We start from the raw sequence: 15209 nt of genomic DNA on the forward strand, positions 1-15209 counted from the left end.
CGTGCGATACGTTTTTACCGAAAATTCCCACATTGCGCGTGCGAATGACGTACCTAAAGGCGTTCGACGGTTGTAAAATCATCGTAAAAGCTTTTAGAACTTCGCCAGACACAATTGCACAGACTCGAAGGAAAAAGTATTGCCCTTAGGGCCCCGGGTAAACCCCAAGAAATAGGATCTAAGGATGCTGAGGCAGAATAACCGGACAAACGAGATCGAGCCCCTTTTCAGAGAAAGAGAGACAGAGAAAGAGACGCGTCCTCTCGAAGCAGTCGCTCTTCACTACCTTATCCGATTACTTATCGCAGCCGATCGGTAAACTTCATCCTAAAGTTGTCTTCAGCGTTTCAAGGGAATTATCTAAGATATTTTATCCGGATAATCGTGAATTTGATAAATTTTCAAGTGATACCTGAGTCTCTCACTCTTTCTAATCACGTGCAAATCGTTCCGCAGAGATCGTACCGCAATATTTTTCAATTAATTAATTGAAATTGTGAGAAAGGTATTTTTTTCCGGCTATGAAAAATGATTGCTTCGGCGCGATGCATGTGGCTCAGGCAAGAATGTCGACGCGGCGCCGAATAAAATTACGAGGTGCTTTTTTTGCACTTTCTGCATACCTGTGTCGCGTCGGCGCGAATTCGTAGAGCACCGGTAAATATCGACATAAAGTAATATATAAAAATGATGTATACTTAATAAGCATAATTATGACATTAATGAATCTTCACCTTGAGTCTCTCATCCATTTCACTCCACGTCGCGGGAGCTGTAAACTTTCTTCGACTTAGCCCGCAGGAATTTCGACGCGGCGCCGAATAAAATTAAGGAGCGCTTTTTTTTGCGTTCTTTTACATCCTTGATCGCACCAGGGATTTCCTAGAGCGCGTAAATATTGCTATGTAAAATAATACACCACGTGATTTCGCGATTAAGCTCGTGCAAAACTTATTTAAATATTAATGCAACATATCTGTCTAAATTAACACGTTACTCCTTTTAAAATATGTAAAATCTTTCTCTCTTCGCCGTATGTAGTTTTCCACTGCTAAGAGGACTTTGAACTCTTCGATTGAAATATCAGTCAGGCTGTCATTTGAAACTTTCGGCCCGACGAGCGATTATAAACTTTCAAGTAGTGCAGCGTGCGCTCTATCAGTTCTTTACGGACATCTCGATCGCGATGCTATCCTAAACTCTGTGCATATGAAACGTTATAGAAGCAATAAAAGATAATATCCTGTATTCCGTCAAACTTTTAGCGGCGCCAGAAAAAAAAGATACGTCTATGTATCTAATACGTAAATTTACGGCGTTAATAAATCTCTCGTCCCACCTTCACCTTAGCCTACGTCGCGAAAGAGAACCGCAAGCTTTTCTTCAATTTGATGCGCGTGTCGCGCTCGCAGGAATTTCGGCGCGGCGCGTCGAATGAAATTAAGGAATGCCTTCTTCTTTTTTCCACACCCCCCCCCCTCGCGCTGTCCGCATACTTGCGTCGCGTCAGCGTGATTTCCTAGAGCGCGTAAATACGTTCCGGATCCCGTGGACTCTGCTCCTCGTGCTGTGACGTGTGTACGAAACCCGGATAGATGGAAAAAGTGGGGGCACTCGGAGACGCGTGGTCGCCACTGGACGCGCGCGAGGCAACATAAAACGAAGCGGCAAACGAGATCGAGGCTCAGTGTATACGAGACGACGATCCGGTGACGAGGAACGATTGAGCTTGTTATTGATTGTTTGACAACAATCGTGAAGGCTGCAATTGCATCAATTGTGACTACCACGTGTGATCGTTACCTGCCGGCGTGAAGCGAGTGTCTCGCGACGTGAAGAACGGAACGGCAAGCGGAAAAGGAGAGCAAGAGAGCATAATGATGATCAGCGGGACTTCCTTCGTGAAGGTCACTACCTGCATTCTACTTGGATGCTGCGTGACGATGCGAGTCACCGGCTCGGCGATACCGATGTGGGAATTTCTCTCGAGAGATGAGAAAGTGAGTATTAATCAGTAATCACCCCTCCGTCGATTCTGCCAATTATGCTATTAATTGTAGTTTGGTGCAAGAGATTCATCAGTTTTCTATTTAAATTCATAAACTTTGAATGAAGCTACTGAGCTTTTTAAAGTACTGCTTTAAATAAAGCTATTGAGCTTTTCAAAGCACTGCTTTAAGTGAAGCTATTTTATCTTTTTAAAGCATCGCTTTTTTTTAAGTGCAGCTACGTGAGGCTTTTTAAATAAGAATTCGAAAAATTCTTTCTTAAACAAGATCTTATTTGAATGTATTGACAATGCTGGTTATTTTTGACTGCTAGATGTCCGAAACTATACAATTTTCTGTTTTTCTAAGTTTCTAATTTACATGTAAGAAAGTATACTCATATATTTAGTACGATAACAAGCTGCTCCAAATTTATTCATGATTATTTAAAGTGACAGATTCTGCGTGAATGCAGAAATGCAAGAAGTACATACAGTACGTAAGAGTATAAAAAATATAAGAGAAGAAGCACCTACGTTGTACACTGTGTAAAAAAAAGTATTTTATCTTTTTTGGAATAATTCTGCACGAAAGAGAAAGATACTACCACCACTTCCGTCAGAACGCATTGCATTCTCATTTGTACTGGTATATCGAATAAAACGCTTAATAGCAACGTTTCTCTTCTTCGCAAATTATTCCAAGAGAAAAGTATACAAGTACTTATTATTTCACTCACTGTAGCTTCATTTCTATGCCATCCAGTTTTTTTATCTTTGATATTATAAATGTTTTATTTTATCTTATTTGATATTATAACTGTTATTATAACTGTTAAACCTCTTTTATTAGTTTCGCGCGAAACCGAATGAGAGATGTTGCAAACATCTCTTCGTGATATCAGCTATTCAGTGGACTTTCACCGAACAATCGAGTTTATCCGATGCAAGTGCGTTGCATCCGAACCACGTGCTGGGCGTGCTCGGTGTTGCTGTTATTGCATTTGTATTGTACTTGCGCGAATTTCTCAGCGACGATAAGCCAGGAAGTTTATCAGTTTAACACGAGAAGTCGATGAACATCTTCGAATTTCGAATACTCGTTGAAAATGCTTTGAAAATAATTGACTTTGTTGTTTTATACTTATTGCTTTAAGTACTTAGCTCTCATATTAGGAATAATAAACATTGACACTTTGCACTTTATTTTAATATAAGTACAATGTATTTATGATCGTCAAATTCTTGATATCCCAAAATTTGACGGAATTACTTAATATATCGCAGTAATGGAAAAAAAGATTTATTTAACTCTCTCTCTGAGTTTATTTCAATTGAAAAAAGTCATTTCAAAATCATGTAATTCGTCGTTGACAGCCTCACTTGACAAATACCGAACAGATCACTACAGCAATCCAACACTTGTTTATTACCGTCGTAAATCTTCCGACAGTGCAAGGAGTCTCGTGCGAATGACACGTTCGGTATTGTGAAGTTGTGGAAATCAGGGACTTCGTTTTAATCTCGAACTGCTCGATGTTATCAATCAATAGCCGGATGTCTCGCGATTTTACGCTCGAATCGTACCTTTTTATCTCAAAGCCCTCGTGTTTCCCATGAAATGTCTTTAGTATCCGCGGAGCGTTTATGCGGCGGTTGTAAAAATCTGAAGATTACCGCGATTACGACCGGGAAGATAATTACGCTGACTGTTAATCGTCGCCGTGACACGGTAATTGCGCGGATTCTTACAAGGCGATGAATGCATAGGAGGTCGAATCATAGGTAAAATCAATGCATGCTTTCGATGCATATCAGAAATTAACATTTACTTTTAACATTTATTGAACTATCGAATTGGAAAATATAAATAATCCTCTAATTAAATTAATGTGCAGAACGTGTAAATTCTTAACTTCCTCAGATTCATTTCTATTCAATGATTTTTATCACAAGTTGCATGCTCTAAAGTTAAAAATAGAATACGTGTAGAATAGTGTGTGTGTGTGTGTAGAACCTTAATTGGCGAACGCTGACTACTAAGGTTGAATTACCGTCAGTCATTGAAAGTGCTTCGTACTCTTGGCCAAGGCTATACGCGCGGTATTTTGCGGCTGTATATGTCGGATTAAATGTGTGCATGTAATACTCCTGAAGCAAGTAAAAGCGATCGCACGAGTAAGTGCCGAGTTGAAGTTCAAGAGCAGTGCAGCGTATCTAGGATCAGTTTCTCGATGGAGTTCGGGTCAATGTACGGATTAAAAATCATTTTCAGCTGGCTGGACGAGCAAAAATGTCGTAATTAAAACAATTTAGCGTATTATATTTTAAACAACTGTGACAAAATAAACATCTATTATTTAAGATTGAAATAACTCAAACAGATATTCGAATCAGATATGGAAATTCTAAGTAATTTTTGAAAAATGTCTGCAATTTTAAAATATTTGTTCTTGTATGTTTCAATTTATATCTTCTCAAATTTCAAATAGTTGTGCGTAAATCAGGAACACTTATTCAAAGTTAAAATAATTTAAAACTTCTTTTATTTCTTTTAGACAAATATTTTAATTCTAACAATTTTTTTTAAATTGTAGGTATGTAACTCAAATATACAAATATTCAAAGTTACGTGTTGTACAATTAGCTAAGATATTTGACGGACAGACGCGAAATTGAAGCGAGTATAAGAGCGTATCTCTAGCGTAACTACATATATGTAGTCATTGTCTTTCCGCGCTAATTCGCCTATAGTCGAGAATTCCGCTCATCTCCGCTTTCTCCCAGTTTCCGGAATCGCAGCGGAAACGGGACAGTAATCCGTCAACTGACCACATATCCAAGGTACATTAGTTAACAACGGTAATTGCACTGGAAAGATATGAGACCAAAGACGCCGCCTTATTTTTCCCTCCGCGACACTTTCAGTTTACTTTCTTAAATATTTAATAATTACATAGAGGAAGTACACACGGTCACAGCTGGCGGTAAAAATATTAAAAAACTACGAGATGCTGAAAAAATTGAGACAGTTTTCAAAACATTTGGCGTTTTTAAACTTATTATATTTTCTAAAAACTTCAAATCTTTTTTAAAATCATTATAGTCGCTTTTAGGTTTCTTTTGATCACAAATATATGTCAAAAGTGATGTCGGGGATGGATTGGATTGTTTAATCTGTAAAGTACGCGAGAAAAGCGTGTGTGAGCCCGCCAAAAAGTGTCGAAACGCGCGCGCGACGCGAGAATAATAGACGGAGTCGTAAAAGGACCGCCGCGGGATACGAGAACGTCGTTACAGAAGTGTCATTAGAAATTCTAAGATCGGATGCGCGCGTCATCGAAGCGAGCCGCAGAAGGAGCCCCTGTGTGGACATCGTTCTCGTTATCGTCATCGCCGCAAAAACGGCGAGCCCCCCTGCACGTTTCTCGCGACCGACCGGCGCGATTCGTACCGGCGAAGAGGCGACGGTATCGCGCAACCCGATACGTGATATACGGGAGACGCCGCATCGCGCATACATATTTGTCGGTTTTAACTGTCGGTTCCGTCGTTACACATTGCCGAGTTTCACCGGACGCGATCGGAATGCGTTGCCGGGCGCACGATATGGTTCTCCTTTCGCATTTCTGACCCGAAGGGGATTCTGACAAGTCTGACATTAAAGGAGAACGTTAAGTGCCATGCTCCCAAAGACAATCTATCGCTCGAGGAAGACGCGCCGCGTTCCGCGTGCTTTAGTTCCTCCACTTTATTCCTCTCACGAGTGAATCGATGCATTCGCATGCTCGTCGCAAACTCACGGGATCAATGGCCATCGCCAGGTTCTAAATAGACCCGTGCCTTTCTCGTCTCAGATGAGTCACCTGTACGGACTATTCAGCAAACAAGTGGCACGGTTTTGCGCCGATTCCTCGAGGCCGGACTGCAACAAGAACCTGCTCGTAACCGGCATACGGAGCCTCGCCAGCATGGACGACAACGTCCTCGACAGGCTGGATCCCTATCAACGCGGCGCGAAGGACATGAGTAAGGAAGCGTTCCTGTATTATTGAAAAGAGACTTCGTGTTTACTCGGGGCTGTGTATCATCAAAGAGATTTCGTGTTTACCGAATAAACATACGTATATGAACCGTGAATTCCGGCCTTGACACTTTGACGCGGCCTCCTATTCAAGCCACTTGTTATGTCCTCTTTTCAGTTTGGCACGCCATGGTGGGAAGCAACAGATATGCGTCGAGAATCAGCCATGAAAATGACGACTCCTACTTCACGACCGGAACCGACTTATTAGGTAAGTGTACTAAGAGATGATTGAATCAGTCGAAAATAGTTTAGTTATTCGACGATATAAAATATTATCGGCTACCAGTCATAAATAGAGAGATATCTGATAGAAATCGAAATAGATTACGTAGTATAGAAAAGAGAGAAATAGGAAATAAAAAAGGTATTCATAGAGAAAGAAGAAGATTAAATAAAACCTGAGGGGTATAAGCTGGGACATTTAAAAAATAAAAATCTTGTTTTGATTTATTTAGAATTTTGTAGAAAATAATCAGAAAATAATTACTTTCCATTTCTATATTTATTGCTTTATCCAGCATTTATATTTGAATTAATCAAAACCGGCTTCCTCCAATTTATCCTACATATAGCAAATGGAAATCAACTTTCTTCATGAATTAAAGGAGATGTAAAATTTAAATCTACAATCTCTTTATTTTCCATAACGTGAAGAATATCATTGTTTCAAGAATTGCCATATTAGGATTTATTAATTAAATGTCAATAAAAGCTGATTTCTCGTGTAACATTTCTAATAACCGCGCTTGTCTTATACGCAAAGCAGTTGCTATCGCATTGTAATAAGAAAATCATGCGGTGAAGGGAAACGCGTCCCGCGTTGGTCTATTCGAAAATAAATGGCATTTCGCGGATTCGCTTCTTCCTTGTTTCGGGGATCTCTCCGCGATCGCGAACGGAAACAACATCATACCACGAGAAAGTTTCAACCGCGGTTTCGATTCCGCTCGTGCTCGCGCTCGTGCTCCTAGAAAGTCTTTTTTTCTCCCTTGACAATATTGCGCCCGATAAACGGTAAATCCTTGCTGGTTGTCTTCAACCACGCACGCTTTCTCCCTTCTTTTTGAAAAAAGGAGATAATCATACGCTTCGTCGATCCGAACTGATTTAGACTTTGTTTGCGAATCGTATTACGCTCGTCGCTTGACCACAGACCAGTTAGATGTGTCAAATCGTGAACAGATAACGCTCGTCGTTCGTTAAGCTTAAACTTGTTTTTCTAGCAGCAATAATTAAGAAATAATTGTTTTAACTCTTGGAGCTTTTTGACTTTAATATAACAGTTAAAAGATTACGAGTTTACATTTTTTACTGTTTTGTAACGGCAATATTTCGTCATTAATCATAAGATGAATAAGATATGTTCCTTATTCATATGATAGATTCCTGATATTTGAGTAGAAGCTTTTAAGAAATATTTTTTTTAGAATTAGCTATTGATTCTTCATTTGATGAATTGCTGTTAGCACATTTGACAGGCCTCGCAGTAATGAATATTTGATAAATAGTGGACTCTGATAACACTTATCGTTTGTCAAGTTCTTTCTTTACTAGAAATAATTAAGAAGTAATTAATGTTTTATTAACTCTTGGGACTCTTTGAGATTTTAATAACAATTAAAAGATTACAATCGCACATTTTGTATCCTTTTGTAACAGCAATATTTCTTTATTAAATATCTTATAATCATATCTGATTCACATAAATAGGAAGATAGAGATTTTTGCGAAATACTTAAGTCTTCATATTTGACGATTTATTAGCATATCTGACAGTAATGGACATTTGATAGACAGTGGACAGATTGCGAAAGGAGGTCACTTTTCTCAATATCCAAGATGAGGGTCCCGGCGCGGGGGCGCACCACAGTGGCTTTCACATTTTCTCTGTTGGCCCATATATATATTGTACATGCGTACGCTAATGATGCATCGACACGCGATGAAAGCCGCGAGCGTTGTACGCCCGTAATTTCAGGCCTTTATCGATCAATTATTATCGTGCATCTAGAAATCTAGCGAAAAAGAAAAGGGACTCTGTACACCGTACGCTATCGATCCCGTTCGATGGGAGAGAACAGCCAAGAAAACGCGATGTTCTTTCCGTTATGCATCGTTAGTTTTTCATAAAATCAATTATGGCAATTACGCTGTACATTTCATGGTAGAGAAATTTATAACTGTATAGCTTCTTTCGCTGGCCGCGGAGAATACGTATATATGCACGCGCAAATACCCAATACCCACGGCATTCATCCATTGCGAGGGCAAATTCCTGCACGTCTATCTCGCGGAGTCCTTGTAGCCTACAAATTGACGGCATTCGACTAACTGTCGGAAGCGAGGAGAGCACGAACTGACGTGCAGATATTGGATTTTAAATTATCATAATGCCGAGGTCGCGCGGAATCCCCCTCTAGAAATAAACGCGCGCGCGGGACGATAAAATAGGGGCCGTTGATCCAAAAGTGATCTTCGACCGCGAGAATCACGAGCGTACATCTGCGTATGTACATCTCCTTTCATGGGTCTCCTTCGGGACACGCGGTACCGATTTTTTTCTGTCATACCAAAATAAGAGCACCCACGATTCTAAGACGATGGCGAAGAATGTGAAGATAAAATCTAAGGAAGTCTGCTCTCGGAGATCGACAATTGTTTCTTACAATTGTAACAAGAGGCAATTATAATATTAAGTATTGTTAAAGATTGTACTATAATAATAATAATATAATTAATTAAATATACGCAGCGGAAAAATAGGATGTGAGAAATTTCATCTCACGAAACATCTCAAAAGTCTAATATGACTCTACACTGTTAAAAATTCGTAGTGTTAAATTATACTCAATTTCAGTCATTTTTAACCATTCTTATATAGGTCGCCATTGCTCTTGTTCAATATGTCGTTAATTTAACTACCCAGATAGCACAGCTGATCTTTATGAATTCAAAAAGATCTGAATCTGATCTTTATGAATTCATAAAGATCAACTGTGCTATCTGGGTAAAGCAATAGAGTGAAAATAATACTGTTAAAATAATAAATTTCAACACACATGATAGTTAAAAATGATAAAATGTTATTTGACTCAAGGTATTGATTTAAATTTCATCCTTTAATATTTAACAGTGTAAAAATGTAAAAAGTTGTCGAAATTATCGCAACTGATTCGCAGGCATTCCGATTCTTACATTCTAAACGGCAATTTAAATTCTTCGTAAAGTCATCGTGACTGGAAGAAATTTGTGGTACACGGTGCGCTCGCTTTAATGAGTGAATCTTAATGAAGTACGGACAAGGATTTCGCATTGGGGGCGCATATACTTCCTGGTATCCGTTGCGCCTGTGTAATAGGCCGGTTACTTAATCCTCGGCAACTACAAACCAACGTCATTTTCAGAAGTCAAGTCACGCTGGCCGCATTTGTTTAACTCCATCTCTCTCTTTCTCTTCTTGCAGCGAGCAGCGGCAGCGAGACGAACGGCCTCGCTGAGGAGACCGCGGCGAGCGGTGATTACGTTTCGCCGTCGGAGCCGAGCGGGCCGTATCTGGGGGGGCCGATGGTGATACGGGTCTATCCGGACGGCCGACCGGTTCCGGAGGACCAGAAGCGCCCGTTGCCGAAGGACGAGGACGCGGACGAGCTCAGATATTCCCGTTTGCCGTCCATCGAAGAGATCGAGGCTAAAAGCGGCAGCGTGTTCTACGGGAAAGGCGCGAACGAGCCGTCGATGGCCAAGAGGAGGACGTCCTTCGCGGCCGACATCAGCAAGAACTATCGGCGACCGGAAGTGCTGCGTCTTCGCGACCATCCGTTGCCCTACGAAAGGGTGTTTCGAGGCGCGTTGAACGAACGCAGAATGCGTTACTATTGAGGGAGATCTCTTCTTGTTCCCTTCTATCTGATACGAGATATCTTCCCGCGGAGTATGGCTCGCCCGGCTGCACCGCCTCGTGATAATGAGATTTTTTTGAAAAATAAATCGCCGTCGAGATCCTGCGCAGAGACAGATGACCAGCAGTCGTGCCTGCTGCGATCTCGGACGATACGTGGAAACACGCGGGGAAAGTTAAAGATACAAGCGATAAGTCGCGGTCGCGCGGTCGTGGACGACGACGTAATAATAATCAGCTGTAATTACTAATTCATTGCGCATTTTAATTTATCTGATATCGTCGTTGCGGTAAGTGCAAAAGGGGAATCGTCGTACGCTATTTTTCGGAACCTCCGCGCTGTCGAGTATTAGAGTGAAAGACGTAGAACGAGGAACGCGATTGAAGAACTTCGTTTGAGGCAAGAATTTATATGAATCGCGTAATTGGGAAGAATTCACCGAGCCGTGAATTCTTCCGAATCGCATAAATTGGAAGCTTGACGATTGGTCGGTAATTAGAATCCTAAGATGTACGAGCGCCGAGAAAGATACATGTACATATTCGTACGTTGTCTCAACAACACGCATAATCCGACCATGAATATCATTTGAGTTCCATTTATTTAATTTCACATTCATTTATTATAATATTTATTTAATACTCAATGTGATTGTCATGACTCGTGCAGAAAACATCGATGAAAGTATGCTAATTGTCCCGAACTACGAGAATACGAGCAATTAAAATCTTAGAAACTCTTAACACAAAAGATCACAGGTGTATTATTTAAATCTATTCCTGCTATTCTTCAAAACAAACGATTTATCATATATTATAGTTCTTCTATATTTCGTCTCCATAAATTTAACGCGTATTATGCATTACTTTTCTTTTGATATACGTGCGCCGTCACGTCGCATAAAGGAACTGGTGTACCTCGCTAAAAAATATCGTATTTTGCATATAAAATATATCATCTCAATAATCGTTGAATATTACATAAATCATTTGTTTTATGTAATATTAACGTATAAATTAACACATAATAACCAGTTTGCGAAAAATTATTGCTTTTGAAAATTTCTACAGGCTAAGTGCACAAATAGTTTGCACATTACGATAATTGTAATACTTAACGAATATCACATCTGTTTAATATTGACGCAAATCGTTTTTCGCGTAAAGGAATAACAGCATTTTAAAAAAATCTACATTACGCATTTACGTGACGATTACAATTGATTATTACATACTATATATATACGCTCTCATTTTCGTCTTGTAAATATTTGAAATATTTGCCACTATTAATTTTAAGTACATATTAATAAGTTAGAATTAAAAGTGTGATAAAATATAACGTGTAATATATTCGAAAGGCGGGATTAACGAGATTAAGACAATGTGATAAATTAAAATTAACGCGATGCATATATAATACATGTATAAATATCCATATACACAATATGCATGTACATATACACATACGCACAATCCCGCTTTTATTGCAAGAAATTTAAGATGATGGAAAAACCCTTCTTTGTTCGCAAAGATAACAAACTTTTATTTTATAATAATTATTTTTTAATGCTGCTTTAATGCTAGTTTAAACATTCTACACTTTTATATTTCAAAATTATCATTTTTCTCGTATGTCTTTTTATATAATGTAAAAGTTCCCAACTTTGTTATCAAGCGGGCCACATTAAAATCTTTGTAAAGCCGGAGAATCAGGTAAATTTTATTTTTGAAAATCATATAAAAACAAAATATCTTTATTTTAAAATTCTTTTGTATCATAAAAGTCTGACGTAGTAATTACCGAATTGCAGAGCCAAAGGCGCAATAAAATATACGTATATATAATGTCAAAATTTTTTGGCAGGCCGGATTCGGGGGCCGTACGTCCCCCTCAAGGGGTTGGGGATCTCTATTTTAATGTATTAGCAAGTTGGTCTATTTAAATCCGTTCAAAAGTTGAAGTGATTATTAACTTTGCTTTCATTCTCATATTTTACGATAAATTTGTCAAATGAATATTTCATTGTCAGATAAATAAGTCAGATGATTAAATGTCTATTATCTTAATTTTTTCACAATTCCTACCTTTTATTAATTTAGACTATAAAACGCATACGATATATTTTCATGACAATTGTGTGTATGTTTGTATACGATTGCATACATACGAATAAGTGAAGATATACATTTATATGTATACGAATACGCTGCGCAGATATAGATTTAAATGCTCGTAATATTATTTTAGGCCTTGCGGTGATAATATTCTAAATAATAAATATTATATAAAAAAGGATAGTGATATCGAATAGAATAAGTGAGATGACTAGAAAGATTATTAAGATAAGAGTTGTATTTTATTGCATTATCTTTTTACTTTGAAAACCTGTATACTGATTACTGATATAACAAACCAATATATTTTAGTATTAATAGATATATGTATATATTATACATATTACAATTTACACATGTTAATTTATCAATTCGTTCAATATGTTCTTTTTGTGTGTATATGACATAAAAAAATGACAATACGATATGAAAGATATATTCAATAAAATACGTTGTAAAAATTATGTATATGTTTATGTTTATATATGTATAATAATTAACACATTTAAATTATAGTTTTTAAATTTGGATATAAGTTTAATTTGAAGATATAAACAACTCAAGTATATAGCAGAGTGACATTAAAAGATATTATCAATTTTGATCTATATTAAACATCACTTTATCGTCATTTAACCACACTGATATAGCGTGTGGACTAGTGAAACAAGTGCCTTACTATAAGTAGACCGTACTATAAGTTACTATACGTAACTTATTTATATTATATGTTAAATATCTAATATAGCCCTCTCTCCCTCTCTCACTTTTTCTCTTCTTTTACTTTCACACTTCCCAGACAGCACAATGTCCAAAATCGGGACACAAGACGTCTTTTAGCCGTCTTTTCGTAAGACATCTAAAAGATGGCTTTTAGACGTCTTATATGTCCCGCTTTTGGACATGTGTGCTGTCTGGGTTACTTCAAATAAAAGATATGTATCTCCTATCAATTTAAAAATCCGAATACGAGACAACAGGCCTTTATGGAAAATTTTGTTAGCAAAACGAATAATATTTGGGGAACAAAAGCAACAGAGAATGTTTTATAATTTTTAAGTATCTTAACGACGACGGTATATCGTCTTTTATGATATGCGCGATCACCGCGCCGCAAGAACGATTGCGACGAGATTTTTACAAATTACACGATACAATTTAATGTTAATTTTCTATAAAATAGAGATTAGGAGGAATAAAAAAGCACATACAAATAAATTTGAAACATTTGTAAACCTAACGAATTACGTGAACGAGCAAATTACGTGTCTGTTTTTTAACGAAAAACGGAAAATTGTATTCGTGGATGCAACATTTCAGCTATTCGCACTCTCGATTCATACGCGTTTCGAAGCAAGCTCGCTCCCTCATTCGCGATCGTTTGCGATCGCGACTAGCAAAGTGAGAAACGGTACGTCAAACGCGCGCGATCGTTCTCTTCAATCACTTAATTAATTATTAATTCCCGCAGAGAGGTTCAAGTTATTCATTGAAGCGTCTTCCCGCGGGATTCACGCATTTGAAAAAATCGACACGGAGACAGGAGACGTGAATTCCAGGAGGTTATCGTTTCACTGCGACACGCGGAACAACGATCCCATTAAGATTCGGATATATCGCGCTTCAAATCATTTATTTCTTACATTATGTACATATAATTCACTCACTATTCAATCACGGCGCACCGCAGGAAACCCGCCAAATCACAGCCGGCAGAGTGATCCGTACGGCGTCCAACACACGGCATTCGACGTTTATTTCGTCTAGCGACGGCTTCTCACTCTTTTCAGTCGACACCAAGAACGAACGAAATATTCGGCGTACGTTCAGCTTGCAACACCCGATATAACCGAATTTCTTTTCGTTCGCGAGAAAGGAATTACACGACCGACAACGTCTCGCGATCCGACATTGAACGTGTCACGTATTACTTGCGCAAATGCGCAGGCCGTTGCGAATGCGCCGCTTGCGCGCGCCGTGCCGCCGCACAGTCGGGCGAGAAGTCGAACGCGATTGGCTCGTGAGTCGAGCCCCCGGATCTGGCCAATCACGTGCGCCGCCGGCGCGGCGGCTCGATGCGGTGACGTAGTAGACACCGCGCAGTCCGTACCACTCCATACTAGTCCATACTAGCGGCGCGACCGTTGAACTTGAAAATTGCCCTCGAAGATCGGCGCGTTTTCGACGTTGTTTCTGACGACGAGTGGACTTGCCACTTGTTTCCATCAACGCTCGGAGTAGCGTTACCCGCGTAAGTCACTCAGTTATCATTCTCCGGAGGAATTTCGCACAGGTAGGAAGTGTTCGTGCTTCGCCGCGCGCTCGTCATTCGTCACCGCTTCGTGTGCTGTTTTCGGAAAGCGCTCGTTTCGGCGATTGGCATTCCTGCTTCCTCGTTTCGCGGGCGTTCCTTGGCCGCAGGAATAATTGCTACGCGAGTACGCGCTGTGCTGTGTTGAACAATTTGCGAGTGTATAAAGTGTTTATCGGAATGAATAACGTGTCTCGCGAATCGCTCCACTCGAGACGTCGCGTCGAGGCGAAGGTATATGTACGGCAATTGTGAACGATTTGCAGTTTTGCTGCGATATTCGCGGGTAATAGTCGCTCGTTCCGCCATGTCTGGACTCTCGCGAATCGCGAAAGTGGCATTCATTTATCTCGTGTCGTGCTTTGAACGAACTGTGCCGGAATTGTCGTGTCGACTGTCGTGTGATTTATCTCCGATTCTCTTCGTAGGGAAAAAGAGGGCTGAGTGATAGTGTGTCGTATCGAGTGATTCGAGTAACGGAACGCCGTGACATCGCGCTGGCAGTCACGCGATTCTTCGTCGTGCATATTAATAATGCAGTTTTAACCTTTAATTTCTTTTTTAACGTACTGTTAAAATCGGATTATTAATCCATACGGATTTATTAACTTGAAATAAAGCATACAAAATAAATTATATATTAAAAATAATATGGATAACACATGTATACATGTGATTATTCATATATTTATATATTCTATTATTTTTCATGATGATTGCAAAGTATAATGCATAGCAATCTGTAGTTTAAATTTCTAAAATGTATAGGGTGATATACATTAAGTTTAAGCGAGAATTTTAATTTTAG

The 15209-nt window shown here is 39.1% G+C and overlaps 1 protein-coding gene across 1 annotated transcript; it reads left to right on the plus strand.

Moving 5' to 3' along the window:
* The first annotated feature begins 1694 nt into the window (after positions 1 to 1694).
* Reg-5 (Rhythmically expressed gene 5) lies at positions 1695 to 12395 on the plus strand. The gene is made up of 4 exons (XM_071777541.1): positions 1695 to 2000; positions 5845 to 6016; positions 6190 to 6282; positions 9538 to 12395. The coding sequence occupies exons 1-4, from the start codon at positions 1878 to 1880 to the stop codon at positions 9951 to 9953; spliced, it is 804 nt and encodes a 267-aa protein (XP_071633642.1). The 5' UTR covers positions 1695 to 1877; the 3' UTR covers positions 9954 to 12395.
* The last annotated feature ends 2814 nt before the right edge of the window (positions 12396 to 15209 follow it).

The sequence above is a fragment of the Temnothorax longispinosus genome, chromosome 5 (genome assembly GCF_030848805.1).
Source record: "Temnothorax longispinosus isolate EJ_2023e chromosome 5, Tlon_JGU_v1, whole genome shotgun sequence".
In the NCBI taxonomy this organism is placed as follows: domain Eukaryota; kingdom Metazoa; phylum Arthropoda; class Insecta; order Hymenoptera; family Formicidae; genus Temnothorax; species Temnothorax longispinosus.